The following is a 13,914-nucleotide window of genomic DNA, read 5'->3' as shown; positions in this document are numbered from 1 at the left end:
TTGAGGAATATGGGTGATTCACAATAGTGCGCCTTCAAGAGTTTGCAATGCGTTGGCCAGTCACAAAGCGCGAAATTTGTCGACCCCTTTCAAACGCGCATTGGGTCGACAGATTTCGCAAGTCGTGATTGGCTAACGTGTTGCAAAGTCATGGAGGCGCGCCATTGAATCGCTCGTGCAAACGTATTTCATGTATATCAAAAACCGTACCATCACCTTTCTTGACAGTGGGGTCATCTGAGATTCTTTTACAGGTTAAAAATTGAGTCATTTTCAGAAAAAACTTCCATAATTCCCCCACCAATCAAGACTTCCATTCCCCACCCAAGACTTCCCTAACTCAAGACCTACCTATACCCCCTACCTAGTACCTACCAAACCCCCCACCCACCTACCCACCCAAACATCGATGAAACCGGAAAGTCTGGGGGGGGGGCTAAATTCATGAAACTCGGGCTCTCAAACCGAAGACGAAACCAGAGGTACCTGAACGCCGTGCTCTGAAGAATGCGGATACCGTCGCCCAGTTCTGACGCCAGTGTTGGGGTAAAGACTGGGTTGGGAGAAGGTAAGACATGGAATTTTAACCGTGCCTCCATTTACATCTGAACAGAGAATCATGGGGAGGATAACTGCGTGAGATTTGAAGCCAAATCTCGTTTCAAACAGGCACTGTCCCGCCTGTTCATCGCAACTCTTGTCCCAGGCACAGTTGCGACGGCTGGCCTGTCTTATAGCAAAGATCGAAGTATCAAACTAACTATTCTGAGATAAACTCACAAGGTTCCAATCGACTGAACACCCATCCATAGCGGCCATCGCGAAAGGTATCTTACGTCGGCTATAAGCACCAGCGGAGGAGCTCCAATGCACCAGGTCCTTCTACATAAAAGGTCTATTCAAGTCTTCTTTAATGTAACTTCTCAAGACTTACACATGCTACATTGATTTCTACGTTGCGCTTTTATAATGTCGCATAGCGTTTCCTCTCTGTATATAAGAATAGAACAATTCTCTTTATGTACATTCTGAGAAAAGACAGAACTATGGTTACATCTACAAGCTTACATCATCTTTTTTAAACTTCTGTTCCTTTCAAAACCACAATAGGTGGAGAAACCTCTTGAAACATGCAAATTGAAAATTCTGTAATTGAAAAAGCAAAGATTAATGTTTTGAGAAAGAAATACATTAATGAAACTTTAAATTGAGTGCCAGCTTGACAAAGGTCATCGCTGAAATGATAAATTTGTCACTATTAGGTGATTTGCAAATCTTGCAGAAAGACCTCCTTTAACCCGGGTTACCCTGCTTCAGAAATCAACGAATCCTGTAAGATGCATGATGAGGTATTTTTGGAACTGGTTGTCAACACCACATAAATCTAAGCTATTTCACAACTTCCCTGCAAACGAAGCTGAAAAGATGTTTATTCCAAGTTTCGTTGACGGGAATAAACAATCTCTGTTCCTGGTCAGAATGCCAGTCCTTACCTCATGACTCCCAAAGCTAACGCCGGTGTGCTGTGGTATTTTGACTCCGTGAAAGGTGGACGCCTTAACTGTTCTGAGCATGTCCGATGCACAATTAATGAGAAGAAAAAGGAACAGCTTGGGAGTCCTCACCAAGTGGGAAAAAACCTTGGATTTTCATGAAGTCATAAATCCACATGACACCGGTAGCTGTTTACATTGGAGATGCGGTAAGCCAGGTGAATGTTAACTGTCCTGCTCAGGGACACAGCACGTAGCACAAACTTGCATTTGAAGTTCTCGCCTTTCAAATACAACAGCCAGCCATAAAATAGTAACATACAAAACAGCTTACATCATCTCACTCATCAGAAATATTCACGGTTTCCAAGTTTGCCAATTTTAAAATTGAATATTTTACATTCCCAAGTACATACCAAGGCAAATCATTTACAGTCCACAGGATTTTTTGAATGTAAAAAAATACAATCGAGAGAAGACTTGCAGATTATTTATAGACTTAGCTCTTCACTGATAAACTTCTGTTGAAAATATTATTTGGGATTATGTTTCCATTGTTGTCTGATCTGGGGAAAAATGGGAAGAACAGCAAGGTCGTCTGGAAGAACAGGAAAGATCAGCAATAAAATATAAATGTATACTAAGGCTTAGATTTACCCTTTTTGTACTTAACAAGATGTCAAAGATTTACAAAGCATCACATTTCTCAGAGTTTTCCACAACATCAACCTCACAGCTGCATATTTGTTTGTTTGTTTTTTTTACCAGCTAAATCAACCTGGGGACAAAAGGTTGTGCAGTGATATCCGCCCTCTTGTGATAAAATCTAGCTGTTAACACTGAATCAAAGGCACTTCTTCAATTTCCAATGAGCCTTTTGCGAGTTAAATTTGAATAAAATACGGTATACTGAGTTCTTTAAGTTCACATAAACATAGCAATTTGAATTCTCCATACTTAAGACACTATTGCTACACCTCTTGATTTGGGGCAAGCTTTTGCTTAGTTACGTAAGGGACACCTTGCATCAATACTCAATACACTGTTTTCAATGGATAAGAAGGGCACGAAGGAAGCAGTCCATTCCAGACTAAGTGGCTAAGTGGGACTAAGTGGCTTTGTACGAAACAACCAATATCTTATGATCTGAGGAATACTGAGTAATATGTACAATACAGTTGTAAAACTAAACGATTTCAAAATAGAGCAATACCTTCTATGATAAAAATTTTTTAAATTTTTTTCTTAATATCAGTATTTGTGTTTTACGAATTTAAGGTTTAATTTTTTGTTATTATTTTGTAATATTTTAATGGTTTTTAAATTGTAAAAACATGTTCAATTAAGCCTAACGGCTGCCATTCCTGATTTAATAAATCATAATGAATGAATGAATGGAAAGAGGTGGTGGCAGCTATGCAAAAGCTTGCCCCAAAATATCAAGAGGTACAGTGACACTGTCATTAGTGTCATTCAAATTATATTTATGTGCAATCAGATAATTCAGGCTACCAGATTTTATTCAAATTTAACTCGCAAAAGGCTTATACGGCTGCCAGTTGGTTGTTCAATTGCCCTGTTGGTTATCTGTGACATTTTAAAGTTCCATCAAATGTGAAAACATCTGTAGAAATTAACTATTCCTTTCAGAAGGTACATGATCCCTGAAACTGTCTCACACCCTCCCTTGGAGAAAAACTAACCAAAAAATCCACAATGGAAATCCTGAAGTTGACAGCACGTCCATAATGCAAACACAAATGATACAGCAGGGGATGTTACAGTTTTTAAGAGAAGTTTCATATGAGCAAACCACCAAAATACAACTAATGGATGGATGATAAGTGGGTTCTGCCGTTCCACTATTCCAGAGAGGTTTCACAAGGACAACAAAAGAACATGCCTAAGCACATGATGTAAAAAAACATTTAACCACTTTGAAAATTGCTCTTCAGAATCGATCCTCCACATTGGAATGCACATGTGCTAAATTTCACAGTGCCTTGAGAAATGACTAACATAAGATTTGAAGACTTGGTGGAAACATGGAGGAATAAGACACGAGGGGAATACACACACCCACCCATTCTTGTCTTGTCTGTATACACATTTCAAAATACAACTGCAACTATCAGGAGTGCATATTAACTTGATAAAGGCCAAAACAAAATAAAGCAGACTGTTATACAGTGGTACACTGCAGTCAAACAAGGTTGTGGGGAGGGGTGGTACTTTTTACCATGGGGGGGATTGACTAAAAGCCATTCAGGTTGGTGTTAGGATTTGAAGCTTCAGGGTCCATCTTCAATAAGGCTGATTTCCAGTCTTGGAACACGCCCATCTTTCAGCACCCCCTGGCTCCGCCCCCAAAGGGTTAGACTATGCACTGCAGTATTGTGCGTGAAACCTGTGTTGCTGCAGGATGGTGTGGTGGCTTCTAATCACTGTCTTCATCATCCAAGTAATCCTCGTCGTCAATTCCTACAACGTCAAAGTGATACCCGAAGAGAACATGATATTAGCATGTGCTAAGCAGAGAAATGCAAACCTCACCCAAAGGTGTTTAATTGTTTAGCATCACATTAAAATAAAATATTGCCCCCTTTAATGGGGTATGTGACCCCCACTGACACCGCACTGACACATCCCACCCTGATCTGCCAATTCCAAGTATGGAGTAGTTTGCAAAGTATGTACACATGAAGCAGAGGTGGGGATGCTGACATGGCATACTCCGTGAGGGTAGGGGAGGAAGGAGGTCACAGCTGACACCTACAAATGAAGGATGAAAAGCTGCTCCACGTAAATTTTCGAGAAATCACCATTCATGTTCAATACCTACCAGGAGCAGTATTTACAGGATAGTCTGAAAAGTTACCAAGAAATATCGTACGTGCATGCGCACAAGGAAAGGTTGCGTTCAGAAAGTCAGAATTTTGTATGTACTTTCCAAAGCTACTTATCAAGCCCTCTCATTCAGTCTCATGAGGGTCGGCTCTAAAATTTCACCCCTGTCAATACAGATTGCTCAGTAAATCAACAATTTCTTAAGCCAAGAGTACTATTCCTCACTTGTTGTATGTGGTGCAAGAAGGGCAGCAGTTGCTGGGTCTTTGGAGGCAAGATCAAGAGGAACCTTTTCTTCTTTGTTCTTAATGTTCGTCCGTGCTCCTGTGAAAAGAGAACATCTTCCTGAAGTAATCTCACTTCAAAAATCAAAGCACAGTGCCACACAAGTTTGATGGCAATTGGAAAGTTTAGCCCTAACATCTCTGCTGCAAAGATTCACAGAATTCACATTTACGGAATCAATGAAAATACTCCAAATATTTGCCTTGCATTCAGACAAGGGTGAAGCCAGGACTAAATATTGGAGGACCAAAATTATTACTTTTGGGGTAACCAACAATTTGGAATTTTTATGAAACCTTTGAATGTTTTTGTTTTGGGAGGTCGGGCTGCATTATTGAGGCTTTCACAAGCTTTTAGAAGGAACGAAACTAAAATAAACCCAAACTGCCTTTCTCTCTGGTTCAACGCAAAACACAGCAGGGTTTTCTGCTGATCGGGCATGCCCCCCTCAATCCGCCTCTGCATTAAGACAGTGTGATGTTCCTGAACCAAACTTGTATCCAGCCAAGGGGGCATCAACTTTGGGAACTAAACTGTGTTAAAGACACCCCAACCATGGGTGTCCAAAGGGCCCCCTTGGCCCCAGGAAAAAACCTAAGGGGATGAAAATCACCAATTTGTCCCCTTTTCTCTCTTTAGAGTACATCACTTCGATGCCAAAAAGTACTTTTGCCACCCCAAACCTGGAAAACATCCTGGTGATGCCTACAGCTGGAAACCTGCCCCCCCCTAGCTGACCTACCTTTACCCAGCAGCATTTTGACGACCTCTGCATGACCCTTCCAGGCTGCAGCGTGCAGTGCCGTGTCTCCAATCTTGTTCTGTGTATTGATCTCCACCCTGGGCTGGCCGAGGAGAATACTGACGCACTCTATGTGGCCTCCGTGGCAAGCCCAGTAAAGGGGAGTGGACCCTGACTTATCCAAACCATTCACGGACACCTGGAGTCGTAGGAAATTCAGAATTGCCGTTTACTCTGACACTTTGCTTAGGAATTGCCTTCCCGAACCTGCTTAAATTCTTTCCAATGCAGGAACCCCAGGCCACATTATTTGTAATTGAATCTATCTCCAGGCTCAAACCCTTTGTAAAGTAACACATGCTGGACTCATGAAAACTCCTCTGAAACCTTGTGATGTGCTTGTGGTGATCTGGAAATGTTAGGCTTGATCAATTTGGTGTAGGGTCTAATCAAAAGTGCCACATCACCAGACAGTTTCCTCAGGATCAACTGCCACGGAAGTGGGCAAGTATTTGGATAGCAGCCGTACGGCGTATGTTGTTTATTAGACAATGAGATTTAATCTTAACTAAAAGTACCATAAATTCTTTATTAAATGGCATAATGATTGCCACTTATGTACAGTTATTGTTTACCAAGCCAAACCACAACTGGGTAGTGGCTCCACATTTTCCTCAAACGTTTTGCCATTTACAAAGCATTAAAGGCTTGCCTATTGTCTAAGCACTGGGTCTCGCACCCACAGTCTTTGCCCACATTGCTGATGGATGTGAGTGGATCAGTGAGAGTGACCTATTCAAGACGGGCCTGCATGCCTGAAGACCGTTACAGTTTCAAGTTCAATCTACAGAACTCATATAAAAATCATACAGGGTTTTATGAAAACTCACCCAAAAGTTCTTGCTCTGCAGTCAGTATGACATTTAAAACTCTTTGGAGTGTGCCATCTTTAAAAATGTTTTCAAGCTACAATGTTTGCAGAAAATAATGGAAAATAAATTTGGTTCCCCCCCAATGATCCCATAGACTAGTGTACATTTATCTCCTGCTTTTTATGGTTGAAATTCTAAAATCTTGAACACTGGCTCCAACACTGCCACAGAGATGCTGGCCTCTCCAGCTCAACATCACCGGTCTAACAGGTGCATGGATTTACAGTTAAGGAATTCTACTGACTTCGTTCTGAGTCTGGTTAAATTGACTTGCCCAGTCACTGCCTAGAGTCTGTTTATTTGTAAATGGCTATAACTGAGCCACGTCCATGCAAATACGCAGAGTAGAGTGTGGGGGAAAAGGCACCCGCCATGAGACCAGAAAAAGTTTTTGCAAACCTACTGTATGCAGTTTCTGTAAATTGGGCAATAAACATTCAAACAAATATGAGTGTGTATCATAAGTCCGAAGCCTCATAGGTCCGACGCCTCAAAAGTTCGAATTTTCGGACTTATGAGGTGTCGGAATAATGAGGCGTTGGATTTATGGGCAATTTTTCTTATTAGCCTCATAGTTCCGACGCCTCAAAGGTCCGATGCCTCATAAATCCGACGTCGGATCAATGAGATGTCAGACTTAACATGAGGCATCAGTGTGATTGACTATGAAACATGAAGGAGTGCAGGCCATACACCATACTTGACACGGGGAACCAGTCTTGTTCCTAGTGCTGTTTTCATACGCTCGTAATGAGCATCAAATCAAACGTTGGCTTTTTGAGGCGTCAGTCCTTTTGTTTTGAGGTGTGTGATTGCACTCCCAAGCCATCACACGCCTAACAGTTTTCCGAGAAGTGCAAATAGTTGCACGCCTGAAACCATCCGTACTGCACTCCTCGGCATGAGTTTACTTTATAATTATACTTCGCAATTGCTGAGAGAAATGAAACGAAAAGAATCAAACATTAGGCCAACCTAACACTTGGTGATGACGGAATCATTTTTTATTCTCCCGGCGAAACAGTTTTGCGTGACAGCTTTGTCAGTGTACAATCGTTCAGCACACACACGTCGCACAGCACAGCAATGCTTGCTGCATACACCAGACTGTTCATGGCTTTATGAGCTTGTACACGTCACACGGACTTATGAGGCGTTGGACCTATGAGGCGTCAGACTCGAGGACTTTTTAAAATGCTTTTTTCGGACTTATGAGGCGTTGGAATTATGATGTGTCAGACTTACGAGCTGACCCCACAAATGTAAGTGTCCATAAAAAACATTAACTGCATTGTAAGTATGTCATGAGGTTGGAATTTTATGCACAAAATGCCCCTTTAGGTACCAAGTGGATGAAGTGGTCAGTGAATCAAGCCCCAGAGGGTCATCAAGGCAAGTTGGCCCATTGATAACACGATGCTCTGAGTCCCTTGGAATGTGGGGCTGAGGTTAATGCATCCAGAGGTCGACTTTTTTTTAAAAAGAAATGTTATCTTTTTACAATAAGGGGGTGAAACTTTTATTCTAATCGGTAATATATTCAGATGGTCAACTTTTTTAAAAGTTTAAAAATCAACTCAAACATTTTGTTGAAAAACTGAGTTGGAACTACATGTATGGGAGCAAAGAGCTTGCATCGGATGAGACTAGTATTGATGTTTTTATTCTGTGACGGTATTTTCATATGAAGAAAACACTTGTCTCTGCAAAGCATCTTCTTACTGTGAAATGTCTGTTTTCAATCAGGATTTTCCTCGCCAGCTCCCTGTTTGACTGTGAGCTCTGCACGAGGCGGAATTTGGGACACAAAGAAACCTTTGATCTCATGTCCTTGCTCAACTTCTGTTTGTCATCACTTCCACTTTTTGTGAGTCGCTGTTGTCCAGGCTGCTTGGGCTAGGACGATCAGGTTCTAGTTTGGTTCACTGAGACCCACAATCAGTGCTACTAAAAACATCTCATGACAAGCCGTAGGGGCAAGAGTGTTGCAAACTACATGTACATGTAGGATGCTCTCGAATAAAGAGTAGGGAAAATATATAACAGTGTGACATGTGAAGACTAGAACACTGTACTACAAGCAAGGGCAATTAATGGGGCAGTCAAAAACCTGGAGATTATGATACAGATGCACATGTACAGTCAAGCGCTACATCTGCAGTTGGGGAATACTTACAAGATTGGCGAGAGACTCTTTCAGGAAGTCCACATTTCCCCGTTTTGATGCTTCATGGAGAGGGTTGTCTATCTGTGCTGCACTCTGCTCAACTGGGGGGGGGAGAAGAGGAAATTCAGTGTTTCATCAGAGGGTGATTGTATCTGTTCAAAGAGATTTATAAACTTAATAAAAAAATCACACTTACAAATCAGGCAGATAGAGCAAGAATACAGTAATTTCGATGTTATGACCTGTTACTCCAAATTAGCAAAATGTCATTAACTTTTTCGTGTTGTTACCTGTTATAAATCACTTTAGGAATTTGAAGAGGATCGTGTACAAGTAATCATATAACTAGGATGAAATTTCTGGAGAAGCACACAGGGACACACACTTTTTTTCTCAAGTGGGCACAGAAAGCAAATAAAGTGTGACATGTATGTTGTGTTCATTTAGAGGCCGGGGATGTGGGACAGGGGGTACAGACATCTGGGGGGGGGGACATGTCCCTTGTGCAGTATGCAGCCCACTGGGTATACCACTGTATGCAAGTTATCTGCCAATATTGCCATATTTTAGTATTGATTAAATTGACTACCTAATATCGATACTTAATAAACCGATTCTCCCATTTTTTATTAGTACCATAGCCAACAAAAGGGACAGACAAAACTACAATACAAACACATCAAAGGGCAGGTTTATGTTCAGTCTGTATGTGGTGATCTGATCTTTAGCAGTGAAAGGCTGGTGGCATTCACTGTGATTATTTTATCAATTTACAGGAAACAGAAACAGCTGTCATCCCCCTCCAATATTAAATAATCAGAATTTCCTTTTTCTTCTAAAGCTGTATTATTTATTGTTGGGACGGTAAGCCAACGAACTAAGAATTATGAAAATGATGGATTTTCACACAGGTGGGTATTATTTCCTCTTTCAAAAATGGTTGTTTGATCTCGGTCTCTTTTAAGATCTGCTTAAAACAGAAAGAAGAACTGTTCTCTGTGACAGATTGAAAAGAATTTGGAGTTGAAATTCTGAATATACAAAGTTTTTACAGTTGGCCCAAATATGATTAAAAGATAGAAACAAGGAAACAAATTTTTTGAAGTGCATTTCTAAACACCATTGTGACACTTCCTTGTTTTCCCATTATTAGAAATCGACTGCTACCAACGGCACTGGTGTGTGTGATGTGACAGAAGGAACATGGCTTTACCATGGGAGAAAACAAAAACGGATAAAAAAACAGGACGTAAAATTGGACAGGCTGTCATGCATCCACTGACAACCGCATACTACTCACTATAATTGCTTGGAATCAAACCCGTCTTCTTGCCACATCGAGCCCTGTACCAGTCTTTGTTGGACTGCAAAATGCACAAAAATGTTCACAAACAAAAACTATCTTCAGCTATGAATTTCAACTTTCAACTTGTGCACTGGAACCCAAAGTTCAACATTTAAATCAACCTTTCATCTATCTGTCCTTGGCTTCAACTCTCATCGGATTAGTACGTGTACTGAGTTCTCAATCATGAACTTGACCTGTAGGTTGCCATGGAAGTTTAGCTTAATGTCCAACTTCCAAAAATCAACTGCTTGTCTTTTCCTCATATATTAAGTAATGCTTGTGAACTAAAAGCAACTGATATTTTGGGAGAATTCTTGGTTTTAATACAAAAGGAATACAGAAAGCAAAAAAAGGGGACTAAAGGTTCGTCTACTGACCATGTCTGTGACATAGAGAAGGTCTCCTTCTTCAAAACTCAGCTCATCGCTCTGGTGAAAAGATAAAGAGACTTGTGTAATACTGCAACATTCTTTATCCATTAACAAACTCAACGAACAGAGCTACGGTACAGTGGTAGTCTGAATTTCCCATCAGTCAAAACTTTTTTCCAGCTCAACTTTATTTGGATGTCCTCATAATGTGCAGCATTACTGAAATTCTGACATAATGAACTTACATGTTGGGCCTGGTAGTTATAGAGTGCTCTGAAAACTTTGACCTGACCTGAAATGAGAGATACACGAAACAACCAACACATGTAATCTAGTGGTTATACATGTACATGTACTTCCCATTTTGTCTGCAACACTGCAAAATCTCATCGGTCTTTCAATTACATTTACAACCATATCATTTCTGGGATGGTTTGATACACTGACTGATTACATAATGACCTATAAATTATTTTCAGCCACGAAATGCAAATGAGTATATTACTGCTCTTAATTATTCAGCATACACCAGTGTTGTCGTCAAGACCAGGCAGTCCAAGACCAAGGCCAACAGACAAAGACCAGGCCAGAAAAAGTAAAGCGTGGCCAAAACCGAGACCAAGACCAGCTGCCGGAGACCAAGACCAAAACCACATTTGTAAATAAATGGAAGGAAATCATCTCTGTACATTGACATAAAACTGTGAGGATGGGCTATAAACCACAGAACTACATGTACACATTAGTTTGACAGAATGGTCCTGGAATTTAGTATTAATGTTTTTTGTTGTTACTTTGCAGTTTGCATTCTTCAATGATGGGTTCACTTTTTGAACTGCTCTGAATGTCGTGACATCAATGAACTTACACACTACCAAGGCAAAGCTACACGGCACACCACGTTGTGCCACAAATGCTATCATGGAACGGTGTCTTGTTAGTCAAGTTTGAGATTAACAAACAGAGCATAAATAAGCGTCTAGTTACCAGACCATGCAACGTGACTACAGGTTCACAGGTACCCCGACGCCAACAAATCACGTATCTTTTTACGGTCAGTAACCAGTGAAAATTTTTTGGGGGGCTGTCACACATTGTCTTCTTCCAGGTGCAAGGTTCAACTTTGCGTGGGGAAGTTTGACTGCCAGTGCTAAAGCTCTAAACCTCAGCCATGCAACTTTTAACTTTGGGTGCGCACTTAACTCACGCAAAGGGTGAAAGTTTGCACATGACGCTCTACTGCTAGCCGTAGCCACAACGAACGCTCGTACGTACAGTCCTTAACAGCTGTACTTACATCTTGTGGGGTCTCGATTCAAGTTTTTCATATACCGTAGGCCTACAAACAATCAAATTCATCACCAGTCAGGTATGAAATGGTGCAAAGTGTTTTCTTCAATTGGTCTTGTACTAGTCTTGGCCAACAATTCCAAGAACGGGAGGTGCGAGATCAAGACCAAGACCGAGACCACTGATCTGAGATCAAGACCAGCATGTTCAAGACCAAGACCTAGTTCAAACTGGTCTTGAGGTCGAGACTGGTGACGACTACAACACTGGCATACAAATATCCCCTGAAACAGAAACAGGATCATATTAAACTAAAATAAGTGCCAGAGTTGTTGACTTCAGTCACTGACATGGATGTGAATTAAAAAAATTTTTTGACTTGGATGGAACTTAAAGAAAAAAAAAACAACTTGTGGCCTGACTTTATAGGACAACATTTTGGGACTTGAACTTGCAAAACTTGACTAATGACTTGACTTGCTGCAACATGACTTGTGACTTGACTTTTAGAAACAAAGAACTTAATACCACAACATTGGGTGTTTTCTAGAAATCGGCTGACAGATAATGCAAATAAATGTTACCCTTTCTGGAAGTCACATAATCAAAGATTTTTCCTTTACTCCTACAAATAAACAGGTAATGCGGAAGAATTTGGTATTGGACGATCACAGTTTTCAGTGTCACAGATGTGAATACCAATGCCATCTAGTATATTCAGGGGGATTTTAGCAATAAGAGGGGCTAAGTAATTAAGGGAAGGGGTCCTTAAAAGGGACCCTAACAGTCCAATACAAAATTCTTTCCTACAGTTACTTTTTTTTAGATTCTGGGAACTGAGAATTTTCATGCACATGGACAGATTGAGAACCACATTTTATGGAGAGAGTGGGACTATTATGTATATGTGTGTTTTTTTTTTGGGGGGGGGAATTTGGAATTATCTGATTTAATCTTTTATGGCCTTTCTGAGGGTGGGGCTACACACTTCGTAAATGAACAACATTGTGGAAGTTTTTTTGGGGTGCAGAATTGTCACAATCCCACCAGAAAGTTTGTCGAGCCTGTCATCTGCTACTTATTTTGATCCCGAATGACTACGCCCGATTTACATGTAAATGTCAAAGTAGTCTTGTTGGAAATGAAACAAAGACTCCCTGTCAATCCTCTGTGCTGTTATGAACCCTCAATGTACATGTACACTGTACATCATGAACTGAGCTGAGAACATCTACTGCTCTGATCTATTATACAACTTGAAGCTTATGTATGCTTTAACCACCATGATAGACATTAACTTTTCTCTGTTCATAAAATATGCAATGTATGACCTGATGAACGCTCTGTCACAGTCATGACAGAAACAAACTCGCAGAGTGATGCGCAACTGAACCTGCACAAGAACCCAGATACATTTATGTCAGTCTGCACTCAACAACACCCGTTTTAATTACTTTTACAATTAAAGGTTGGTCCTGAAAAAGAGTATTCTGGCAATGTCTCTTGATTGTCAAGACCACATTTTGGGCTACATTTGGAAGAGAAACTTGCGAGAAAAATGCGACTTTCTTGCCTTCCCTCTGTCAATGTAATGCACAGTCAACTTGACACACACACACACACATGGCAGACTGTATATGAGCTGTGGCTGTTCTCTTCAACATGTTCAATACTCTTAATGGTCTTATTCCCTAATCTGCTTTTTGGGAAAGTCAGAGATCAGCTTTCGAATAAAACTATCCATTAACCAATTACAGACACTCTATCAAGCAGTTTTGGCTGTTATCTTCAATACTCTTACAATTGGCTCATTTCAACCAATAAGAGATCAGCTTTTTAATTAAACTTTTCAGTTATTAGTCAGAGACAACATGGTCTGTGTCAATGTTGTAGTTTTTACCCCATAATTTCCCTCAAAAAACAAAACCCTGCCTTCTTTCTACAAAATTAAGTTTGGTGAAATTATGTCATTGACTATTGTCATCTTGTTTTTCCTTTCCTACCTCCATGGTTTTTCTAAATACTGCAACAACCTCCACCATGGGATATTTGAGAGGCAGGTCAATTCTGTCAATATGTCTGTACGATTTCCCGGGAAAACAAGTGCTTTCAATGTAGGCCTAAGTGGTATTACCTGGTTTAGGCACTGGCTTTGGCGGCGGTGGTGCACTTCTTGCTGGAGTTGTCATAGTTGAGCATTGACAAATAGGTCAAAAACAAGGAAAACGTTTTATTAAGATGTGAAACTTGAAAGAGAAGTGTGAAACGCGACAAAATGCCACAACCACTGGAACTTGTTACGTTTCCGTGTAAGGTCTGATTTCCGTCACTATCATCAACGCAGAATTCACTGTTGTACAAAATGTCCAATGCAGGTGCCAGACTATGAGCTAAACCCGGAAGTGTATAAAATTCATAAACTGCGAACATTCATGTGTC

The 13,914-nt window shown here is 40.6% G+C and overlaps 1 protein-coding gene across 1 annotated transcript; it reads right to left on the bottom strand.

Annotated features, from left to right (window-relative positions):
- Positions 1 to 894: 894 nt before the first annotated feature.
- Positions 895 to 13,807, bottom strand: LOC110977263 (osteoclast-stimulating factor 1-like). The gene is made up of 8 exons (XM_022231226.2): positions 13,610 to 13,807; positions 10,431 to 10,477; positions 10,192 to 10,242; positions 9,767 to 9,830; positions 8,476 to 8,567; positions 5,368 to 5,566; positions 4,566 to 4,664; positions 895 to 3,974 (listed from the first exon to the last, which is right to left on the bottom strand). Exons 1-8 carry the CDS (start codon positions 13,662 to 13,664, stop codon positions 3,931 to 3,933), a joined length of 651 nt encoding a protein of 216 aa, XP_022086918.1. The 5' UTR covers positions 13,665 to 13,807; the 3' UTR covers positions 895 to 3,930.
- Positions 13,808 to 13,914: the final 107 nt, after the last annotated feature.

This window comes from Acanthaster planci, linkage group LG05, assembly GCF_054643075.1.
Source record: "Acanthaster planci isolate LZ-2023a linkage group LG05, COTS_SCS, whole genome shotgun sequence".
In the NCBI taxonomy this organism is placed as follows: domain Eukaryota; kingdom Metazoa; phylum Echinodermata; class Asteroidea; order Valvatida; family Acanthasteridae; genus Acanthaster; species Acanthaster planci.
This window is presented reverse-complemented; position numbering and strand designations above follow the sequence as displayed.